This window comes from Schistocerca nitens, chromosome 1 (assembly GCF_023898315.1).
Source record: "Schistocerca nitens isolate TAMUIC-IGC-003100 chromosome 1, iqSchNite1.1, whole genome shotgun sequence".
In the NCBI taxonomy this organism is placed as follows: domain Eukaryota; kingdom Metazoa; phylum Arthropoda; class Insecta; order Orthoptera; family Acrididae; genus Schistocerca; species Schistocerca nitens.
The window spans coordinates 1,298,699,764-1,298,711,442 of record NC_064614.1 but is presented as its reverse complement, the minus strand read 5'-3'; the positions used below and the strand labels follow the sequence as shown (position 1 = coordinate 1,298,711,442).

Sequence of the window (11,679 nt, the reverse complement as noted above, 5' to 3'; positions counted from 1 at the left end):
GTTGGTTTTATAATTATCAATGTGCCTTTTTATATTAACAACATTTTTTTTTATATAGAGGCATGGTAAGGGTAGAATATTTAGGTGCTGAAATAACTGTTTGGAAGGTGTTAGCCTTTTACTAATTGAAATTATTCTAACAGCTCGTTTTTGTAAGGTGAAGATGGTTTTCATGTTTGCCTTATTATGACCCCAGAGGGGTAGGCCAGAACGGATGAAAGCAAAGTAGAAAGTTCTGCTACAGTGAAACCTCTAGATAACGTTTTTCAAGGGACCACAAATTCTGAACACTGTATAAAGGAAAACACTATAAAGTGGAAGGCTTCCAAATAATAATTATAGGGCATTACTGAAGATCAGGATACCACTAATCAGCTCTGACAAATGGTGCCATAGATGACATTTTAAATTTTCACAACACTATAATGTGATATTCATTGCAAATGATCAATGTATCAAATGATTAGTGTTTTGTAATTAAAACATAGGGCCCGGTAGGTGAATGGATGAAAGTAAATGGATCAGTTTGTACTGTAAAAAGTTATAACAGAGTCTTAAGATATGACATCATTGTCCAAAGCTGACAGGTGGTATCCCATTCTTCAGTTGACCCAATTATAGAATATGAGCCAAATTTTGTTTATAATATACTGATAATATTACATAAAACACAGTAAATGGTACAGATTAAAAAATAATTAGTTACAAAAAAATTACTTTAATAATTAAATTATGAAACGGAACTTAAATTTGCACAAAACTCTATGAACCTGTGTTATCTGAAAATCATATATCTATGATTTATTTAAATATTCAAGCAAGCATGTTTGTTTTCTATTTCTCCTAGACTCTAAGGCAATCATTTCTTGCTCCAAATGAGCAAGTTGAATTACTGTTCTGTCCTCAAGTCTATGGGCCATCATATACCTCCTGAATGTTTCAAAGGCTTCAGCTGCCTTAGTATATGAGGGCACAGGTTCATCTACCTTCTCACTGTCACTTTCACTACCATTATTATTCTCCAACCTTCTTTCAGCAGTCAGCTCCTCAATACTTTGCACCCCTGTGGTTGCCACGTTGTCATCCACAAAGTCCTCAAAAGTGACAGAATCACTGCCTATTAATTCCTGAAACTCTTGCAAATCGCTTGCAACATCTTCCACAGGAGCTGCCATCTCATTCTCACAGAATCCCGCTTTTGTGAAACAGTTTTTAATAGTTTCAGCACTGACTTCCCTCCATGAGTACATAATTAAATTCATTGCCTGTAAAATATTCAGCTTTAGTTGTGAGCTCTGCTGGTTTCCTGGTTTTCTTTGGTCCATCAAATTCAAGGCCTTTTTTACAAGGGCTGCCCTATATTTAACCTTAAAGGCATGTATTATTCCCATGTCCAAAGGTTGCAGATGGCTGGTGCATTTGGATGGCAGGAAAATTACTTTCACATTTCTCAGGTAGGATACGTCTGGTGGATGTGCCGCACATCTATCCACAAACAGCAGCACTTTTCTTGCAGCACTCCCCATTTTGGCATCAAATTCTCTGAGACGTGCTTGCTGAAACCAAGTTAATAAAACTTCCTCCATTTCGTCGTTAGTAAATGGTTTCAAATGCATATGATTCGAATTTCCACAATTCTCAAACCCTTCTATTATCGATGATCTGTTTTTCATAATAGTGTTGAGTGTTGAGGGGGCCAGTTCAAATTGCTTTGCTAGCTCCACACGATTCACACCAGGAGATGCCTCTACTTTTTTAAAAACAGAAACTTTCTCTTCCAGAGAAATGTTCTTCCGCTTTTCACTCATGTCCACTGATGAAACCCTTTTTTTTTTTAAAATTATATCGAAGACACACTCTCACTAGATACACAAACTGTTTGCTGCTCAGCTCACACAACATGCTACGAATACAAATGACTGAAATAGTGCCAAAAAGATCGCAACTAGAATGTGTGTCACATGTCACATGACCCGGTTCTGCCACTGACATATGAAACACACTGAGTGCCGGCTTTCCGAGCCGGTGCAAACTGTGAATCCACAGAATGGAAAACAATGCGTCTACATCCAGTCACTTAAACATTATAAAGAAGTAAATAATTGAACAGGGTTCCAAAAAGATGAGTGTTACATGGAGGAAATTGTAATATAGAGGAAATGCAGTAAAGAGAAAAATTTAACATTGTTTATATGGGCTTTTAGTCGGGACCGAAAAAAACGGATGTAACATAGAGGAAAACATTATATGGAGGAACGTTATAAAGAGGTTTCACTGTATACTCTCTAGTACACACAGTACTAATTATGCATAATGCAAAACAAGCAGACTTAACTTGTTAGTGAGGTAGAGAATGTGGGCTTTCCAGTCTAAATTTTCATCAATCTGCACACCTAAGAATTTTGTGGCAGCTACGCTTTCATTTGTTTATTTTGAATTTTGAGGTTCACATCATGATGAGACTTTGTTTTCCCGTAATGTATATAATTAGTTTTTGAAATATTTAAGGTTAGCCTGTTCTGTTCAAACCAGTTTTGTATGTATTCCAAAGCCATGGTTGCAGATGTTGGCAATATCCTATTTATGTATGTTACAACAATATTTGTGTCATCAGCAAACGAAGTTATGTGCGTACCACTGAATAGGATTTTGATATCATTAATTTACATAAGAAGTAAGAGGGGTCCTACAATGCTGCACTGAGGTACTCCGACTGGTACAGTCTGCATGTCCAATCTGTACACAATGCTTTGGTTTTTATTGTTTGCTGAGGTAATTTCTACCACCTGTTTTCTATTGTGGAGATATGACTGAAACCATTGTAATGCAACTCCCTGTATACCTATAGCTTCTAGTTTATCTAGCAAGATATCTTGATCAACTGTATTGAATGCCTTCAATAAGTCCAAGATTATTCCTACTGTACTGCTATTACAGTCAAGTACTATTACAATGTTTTCGATGAATTGGGTAATTGCTGTTTCTGTACTCATGCCTTGGCGAAAAGCATGTTGGTTTACAGACAAGAGATTGAATTTTTCGAGGTAATTTCTAATTATGTTTTTCATGACAGTCTCTATTATTTTTGAAAATACAGATAAGAAAGCTACTGGTCTATAGTTTCCCACATGATAATATATATTACCTTTTTTATACAATGGTTTTATTTTTGAAATTTTTAATCTTTGTGGGAACACCCCTTCTGTTAAGGGGGGACGTACACGAAACTGCAGTAATTTTAAAAGTATTTTATAAAACTCTAATTTTTTAAGATAATCAATCCAAATTTGGTACAGTTATTAAGAAATGTTATGCGCATATGAACCTAAATTTTCATTTTTATTGACCTTTTACATCTTTAATTATTAACAATTAATTTTTTTTCAACAATGTAATTACAAATGTTCCTTTTTTGAGAAAACTGTGAGAGCAATGTTAATGAATTTTTGTACACACTTTCATACCAAATAATTACAAAACTCTGTGGAGCAGAATTTTTATATCTTCTTTTGTTCAGTTTTTACGGGTCTCCCAATTTCCCTGAAAAATAATATATCAAATTTAAGGAATATTTTCTACCATAAATACCTTACTATTTTATTAAATGAAAATTCCTTCCACAGAATTTTTCACTATAGTACTGACTAGTCATATACCAAATTTCACTTCTCTACCTTTTGTGGTTTTTGAGAAAAAGGTACATAAAGTTATAAAAATGTAAGTTACGGGAAAACTGAATCAATGATTTGATAGTGTTTGTATTAGGTCTTACCGTCTCTGTGTGAACTAGTGCAAGCCATATGCATACTCCTCTTCATCTGCAAGCAGTCTCTTCTTTGCTTGTCTTCTTTGGTTAACCTGCTGTTCAATTTTATTGGCTGTAATATCAGCCGCAGCAACTCTTTTGTCATCGATGTCCTTCAATATTGAATAGGTGAAAGCTCCTGGATGAAATCCTAGCCTCTGTAGAGTTTTTATTCTTCCAAGATTACCATTGTTAAAAACTAAACAAGCATCATATGCAGCAATTTCAACAATAATTGTTGAAACAAATGTTGTTTTTGGGCAACGTTTCCAAATCAGTGAGTTGTAACTTTCATTAGGGTTTTGTGTCTTTCCATGCACACACTTTCGTAGGAGGTCTGGCTCTGCTAAACACCTAAATGTTGGTTTTATAGCACTTAAAACAGCCACAGGTAAACTGTGCTTGTGTGAATAGTTCATGCCATCACGCTCAGCCTGCTTGAATTTGCACCACGATATGTCACACAAATTATGTACAGGTTTGTCATCTGTGGATAGTTTATGAAAATAAATAGACCACACAGCCTTCTGCATGTTATTCAAATTTCCACTGTTGTCCCTTATTGCCTTGCCATAGTACACTTGTAAAGAATGAATTTCTTTGTCTGTGAGTCTGTTGGGACCACCTAAAAGTTTTCCATCCTCAAGTTTCCTGCCCTTCAATTCACGTTTCAATTTTAAAAGTCTGCCTCCCATTCGTTTTTGCACATGTCCAACACATTCCAACTTTTCTATAGCACAATGGGGACCATAAGGTTCACTTTCCAAAACAGTTTTGAAGGAGCTGGAGTCACCATCACCAAGGTATTTTGTGTATCTAACACCGTACTTTTCCACACTTCGATGGAACATAAGTTTCATAGCTGCAGGTTCCATTCCACCACTAGAACCAGAATAATTTCTACAGCACACTTTCTTGTGTTCAACCTGCCACTTATTTTCTTCCACTTCACCAGCTCTCTTTCCGAGTACACAGCTATAGCAATATTTGCTCATTACCTGAACGTCAAGAATTTTTCCAGTATCAACACTAATGACAGATGATACTCCATACAGTGATGTATGTCCACGCTTCATCCACGTTCCATCACATGACACACACAAATCGGTGTCTGGCGTGTTATCTGCTTCTGTCTTTAGTTCACTATTCATCTTCACAGCTTCCTTTGCAGAGGACTTCAAGTTTTCTTCCACTTCCTCTTGAAGAGCACTTAGCAGTGTTTTATTTCCAGTGGTGTACCTAGCACTTGGTTGTGGCATGTTCATGATCCCACAAAACAGTCTGGTACCTTCCCTGCCTATGCCCAAACATCTCATGCCATATATTAAACGCATATTTGCTTCATATATCCGGTTACTTGATGCCGAAGTTCTAAAAGCAGTGTCTGAATGACAGCTTTCACAAGTAAGATGCAACATACACACTATTCCAATTCTGTTTTCTTCGTCATATAATCTCAAACTTTTTGCACCACAGTCAGCACATACACAAGCAGATGATATAATATCAGATAGTATTTTCAAATCAATAAGCCTAAAACCACTAGTAGCTTGAGTGTCTGAGCCACAATCATCAAGTGATTGACAGCTGTCAATTTTCCTTCTCGAAGCACTCGCTTTCTTGGTTGAAGTATCGTTTCCATTTGTTATTATGGGGCTGGTTTTCAAGTTGTCTTTACTACATCGAGAAGCTTGACACTTTCTAACCTTTTTAAACACCTTACTAGAACGCGGCATGCTGCAAAATATAATAACAAGTCTACTTACAACTTTCGTAAAAATGTATTCCAAACAAACACTCGTAAACAAACGCTATAAATCAAAGAATATAAAACCAGCGGCAGAGATATTATTCCACAGCCTTCTTGATGTAGTACACAAACGTTCCCTGCATTGTGACTGCACAAAACTGGAAAAAAACGCAGTATAAATAGATATACGAGAGGATGAAGACCAAGATGGGGGGGCGTCGCCCTGTGCAAGCTATTACAAATTATTATTTTTTTCCCCCTTAGAAGCGGAATTGGAACGTAATATTTGGTAATTGAAATTTCAATACCATGTAGTAAATGAAGAGCCAATAAAATTTTTTTCACAAATTTGGTCATTTTCATGTACGTCCCCCCTTAATGATATGTTTATGATATGTGAGAGTGGTTCTGCTATGACGCTAGCACATTTAATTATGACTGTACTTGGTACCTCGTCAATTCCAGAGGACATTTTATTCTTCATTGTTTTTATTATCTTAAGAACTTCTAATTTATTTGTGGCACATAGCAATATTGAATTACCACTTTGCTCTCTTTGAACTTTGGTAATAGTATTACTAGCAAAGTTTTACTCAGATTGACTGGAGTGTTTATGAAATAGTCATTTATGTAATTTTATAGAATACCATTTCTGCGTAACCCACCTCAATCATCTTTTAATACAATGTCATCTTGCTTTTTAACACTTTTGTTTGTTTCATTTTATGCTATATTCCATATTGCTTTCAACTTGTTTGGTGTCTCTATGATTACTTTGTCATTGTGCACTGTCTTGGCTGTTTTAATTACTTCCTTATAAATTTTCTTATATGTCTTAATATATTCTGCAAAGTGTTCATCTTGGTTGTACAAAGGCTCTTAGTACATTGCTTGAAGAAGTGGACATAGACTGTTTTAATGAGCTGCTGGAGTCATTTGTCGGGCAGTTTCAAGCAGATGAAGGTACAAGAGACTTTGGTGTATATTTCTCTTCAAATTACTTATTCCAGCCTCAACAGTGGGCATACTGTCACCATTGCAATCAGGGTATAAATACAATTATGCACCTTGAAGGAATGCGTGAGGTTTTAAAATATTGTTATCTAGAGGGAAAAACAAATAATATGCTTGACAAACTACTTGTTGTGTTGATGAAATTACTGTATGACAGAGTGCTCGAATGGTTAAACTGTATAAGGGTGGCCATTCATATAGGATCAATGTTATTGAGGCTCATAACAAAGATTCATGTAGTGTTAAGGAGAGGAACATAACAGTCAATACTGATGGCACAAAGTTTCTTGTGCAATCGCAAACACATTGTGGTGTAACACATGCCGTGATTTTAAATAATATTGAATGTAAATTGGAGTGCAAGTTGACATGTTCTATTTGTAATATAAGCATACATGCTTTTAGTTGTTCCTGTGTGGAACATCTGAACATATGAAAACACATTCATGCTGGGTCAGTGATGTATGCATTACATTCCAGTGCCACATTTACACCAACTGAAACAACAGTGACATAAGAGGCTTCTGCCATTTTGTGTTCACTGCAAACAAATACTAATGATCATGAGAACACCTCTCTGGCGCAAGAGCTAGGGTCACATACCAAGTTTTGATTAACCGTGTCAGTTTAGGTAAAGTGTCCACAAAAATCCTGATGTCACCTCAGAAAGATGCAGCTCATTCACTGTCACTTTTCAGTCAGACTGCAGGGAAGCTCCTCAACGTCCCAGCAACAAGAGGGTAAGACTGCAACGAAGACCTGGTAAATGTAACAAACAGCCAAAGGGCAGTTTGAAGAAACCCACCTTTGCTGAAAAAGCAAATATTGTTTTGGCACTGAGGCAGCTTGAAAGTGAAATATTAAATGTTCACGTTGACTCTGACCATGATTACTGTTGGCACTAAGTTTTAGATGTGTGTGTGCTTCTGTACATTCCATGGTTTGTAGGCCTACTGTGGAAACTAGCCATGTAAAACAGAGAGTAACGCATTGTGCTTGGTATGCCTGTTGGTGATGTGGAAACCCAAGCGATATCAATAAACAAAATAAAAACTTTTTTGCAATGTTGTCTTTCAATTGATACCTTTATCCTTTTGTTTGCATGTGTAATTAAAAACTTCATTTGAAATACTACTTGAAATTTCACATGTCAGACTGAAGACAGCAGACTCGAGGACTGTATTATATTAACTTGGCACCAGATGATGTTGATGTCAAAGATTTAGACAAACCAAGACATATCTTTCATAATACAGAAAACAATGTAAATATTCCAGCCACATTTTTGGATACAAGTGACTTGCATGTTTCAGTGGATAGGGACTTAAGGGAGGCAGAGTTGCTACATATTTAAACAAACAGGTAAACGATACCACTTTGTGGACAGACAGCAACATACAATAATTGTCTTAAAGCAGCAGCTACACAGAGAAAGGAAGAAGTGCTTAATACTATGGTAGATCTCCAAGTTGTCATGTAAGATGTTTATCAAATAACTGCATGTACTACTAGAAAAGGATACCAGAGATTTCACTTACATAATAGTAGTAGGTGATAACATAAAAACACCAGAAGGCAGTTCTCATTCAAGAGACTTATAAGATCTATTCAGAACTTCACAACCTAAATTGAGGGAAAAAACAAACCCTACTATATGGGATGCTGCTATTCCACCATTAGCAACACTGATAGATCATGTCATCAGTCTATACAAAAAGTTCAGGTATTTAATATTAATTTCAGACCATTGCAAGCTGTTGAGAGAAATAATGGACAAATCAAAACACAATGCACTTACATCTTGCGAAGGATGTGACTTGACCATAAAAAGCTTCATTATTAGCTGACACTTTTTTTGTTTTTCTGAGAAGATCATCGAGAGAAAAAAAAATTGTCAGCTAATAACGAAGATTTTTTATGGTCAAGTCACATCTTTTGCAAGAGGACACAGCAGACATAAATCTTCTTCACAGAGAACAACGTGACAACCTTAACATATACTGTCACAACGTACAAGGACTGAGAAATAAAGTAAGTTAACTTGAAATTCTTACAAGTGATACTAATGTTTTGTCAGACATGCACTTACTGTGTATTAGTGAACACTGGCTAAAAGAGTCAGAATTACCTTATCAGTATATTCAAAACTTACTACTATTCTAGGAAAAATTACAAAGGTGGTGGAACTTGTATATACATAAGAAATAGCATTAGCTGTGAACCTTTCCATCCCTGTGAAGTGTATTCCTTAGACAAAGACATTGGAATAGCTGGGGTAGTACTTGCCAACCTAAATATGTATATAATGTGTGTATATAGATCACCTAGTGGTAACTTTTTAGTCTTCCTCAGAAACTTTGCACTATTGCTAGAAAAAGCTTGTCACAACAACTCAAAAAGTATAATAATATGTGGTGATCTCAACATTGATTTCCTTGAAGGATCTGCTCGAAAGGCCCAAATAGTAAATTTAATGATATCATTCAACTTAAATATGAAAGTTGTATGTCCTACGAGATTAAAAAGCTGTCTTGATCAGGTTGCTACTGACACTGATTGCACTGTAAAAAATTATAGATGCTGGTTTTTCAGATCACAGTGCACTAACAATATATTATAATCCACCAATCAGTGTACTCCCAACAGGAGAAACAGTTATCAAATGTAGAAGATATAGTGATAGCAACAGAAACAACTTTGTACTTAGCTTAGAGAAAGAAGACTGGCAAACTGTATTTACTTCCTCAACAACAAATCAAAAATATGACAATTTTCTGCAGATATTTGAATATTACTTTAATTGCCATTTCCCAGAGAAAACAAAGACTATCACTTACAAAAAACAGAATGCTTGGATCACAAAAGGTATTAAAACTTCATTAGGAAAGATGAGGCTGCTGCACAGACTTAGCAAACTGGACAGTGGCAAATCCAAAGAGTTCAAGGTATGCTATAAAAATTACAAGAACACATACAGGAGAGTTATCAAATGGGCTAAAAAAGCTCATAATGATAAAACAGTTAGGTGCTCTTCCAACAAATGTAAGGCCGTCTGGGGTATAGTAAATGAAAAGACTGGTAGAAAGTTAAGGATAGAGGATAAAATCACACTAAATATAGAAGGACAAAAGACTGAAAATGCACATAAAATTGCCAATAAATTAAACAGCTATTTTTCAGAAATTTCCACAAATCTCCTAATCAACTCTTCAAATACTGTTCACTCTCATCACACAAATCTCATGACTAACTCTCCAAACACTGCACACTCTTGTCTCAAAAATAATACTCCTCTGAACTCCTTTTTCCTATCTCCTACAACACCGTATGAAATTGAAGATATTATTTAAAAAAGAGTCAAAAAGATTTATTCTGCAGGGCATGATCTGATACCCTGCTTCTTACTTCATAAGTGTTCAAATTACATCAGTGGACCCCTGTCAAAGATCATTTCTAGAGGGAACATTTCCAAACCAGCTAAAACTTGCTAAAATTATACCTCTCTACAACAAGGGTGAGCAAACAGACATGAAAAACTATAGGCCAATTGCTATACTATCTGCCTTCTCAAAAATATTTGAATACTGTATGTTAACTAGATTAGAAATAAGTTTAAATTCTAACAACATAATCATATCTTCCCAATACAGATTTCAGAAAAATAGGTCCACCACACATGTTCTGTATGCATTTCTAGAAAAGTGCTCAAGTTTCGTTGACCGTAAACAACCTGCTGTCGGTATATTTCTTGATCAGTTCACAGCCTTTGACATGGTTGACCACAAGCTGCTGCTTATGAAACTCCATAAGTATGGGATTAGAGGTGTAGCCCATAATTGGTTCCATAGCTACCTTAGTCAAAGAAAGCAATATGTAGAAATAAGAAAATCAGAGACATTCAGGCACTGCAGGTCAGATATATTACATACAACAAATGGCGTTCCTCAGGGATCTGTCCTTGGCCCTGTTATTTTATATTGTTCATAAATGATCTCCCAGAACACACACCAAATGCCAGCTCCTTTCTGTATTCGGACGACACAAATAACCTGATAACCAGTGGAGGTGACACATTGCAAGATGCAGTTAATGAAACTACTTTTCATTTACAATTATGGTTTGAAGCAAATAGACTACTCATAAATACTCAAAAAACTGTAAGTATGAACTTCCATACTAGACAAAATCTAACCCCCTTCAATGCAGTTATAGGTATCAGCAAAGATGACATTACAAACAGGCAGGACATCAAATTTCTTGGACTTACCATCAGTAACACACTAAACTGGAAACCACATATTGAGACAATGTCACAAAAGCTTAGTAAAACCTGCTATCTATTATGATCATTAAAAGACAAAAACAAGTAGTAAGAATAATGAAATGTAAAAAAAAAAAAAGAAGAACTGAACACTGTAAACCACTATATCAACAACTGAAAATCCTGCCACTTCCATGCCTCTATATATTGGAACTAGCTTGTTTTACAGTACAGCACTTGGACGCCCTCGACAGAAATGCAGACCGCCACACACGACACCAGAAGAAATTGATGAAATCTATGACGAGATAAAAGAAATTATTCAGGTAGTGAAGGGAGATGACAATTTAATAGTCATGGGTGACTGGAATTCGTCAGTAGGAAAAGGGAGAGAAGGAAACATAGTAGGTGAATATGGATTGGGGGGAAGAAATGAAAGAGGAAGCCGCCTTGTAGAATTTTGCACAGAGCATAACTTAATCATAGCTAACATTTGGTTCAAGAATCATAAAAGAAGGTTGTATACCTGGAAGAATCCTGGAGATACTAAAAGGTATCAGATAGATTATATAATGGTAAGACAGAGATTTAGGAACCAGGTTTTAAATTGTAAGACATTTCCTGGGGCAGATGTGGATTCTGACCACAATCTATTGGTTATGAACTGCAGATTGAAACTGAAGAAACTGCAAAAAGGTGGGAATTTAAGGAGATGGGACCTGGATAAACTGAAAGAACCAGAGGTTGTAGAGAGTTTCAGGGAGAGCATAAGGGAACAATTCACAGGAATGGGGGAAAGAAATACAGTAGAAGGAGAATGGGTAGCTCTGAGGGATGAAGTAGTGAAGG

At 36.0% G+C, this 11,679-nt stretch overlaps 1 protein-coding gene across 1 annotated transcript; it reads right to left on the bottom strand.

The window, feature by feature from the left end:
• Window positions 1-3,320: 3,320 nt before the first annotated feature.
• LOC126239985 (uncharacterized) lies at window positions 3,321-5,871 on the bottom strand. The gene is made up of 2 exons (XM_049947897.1): window positions 3,773-5,871; window positions 3,321-3,540 (listed from the first exon to the last, which is right to left on the bottom strand). The coding sequence occupies exon 1, from the start codon at window positions 5,539-5,541 to the stop codon at window positions 3,787-3,789; it is 1,755 nt and encodes a 584-aa protein (XP_049803854.1). The 5' UTR covers window positions 5,542-5,871; the 3' UTR covers window positions 3,321-3,540; window positions 3,773-3,786.
• Window positions 5,872-11,679: the final 5,808 nt, after the last annotated feature.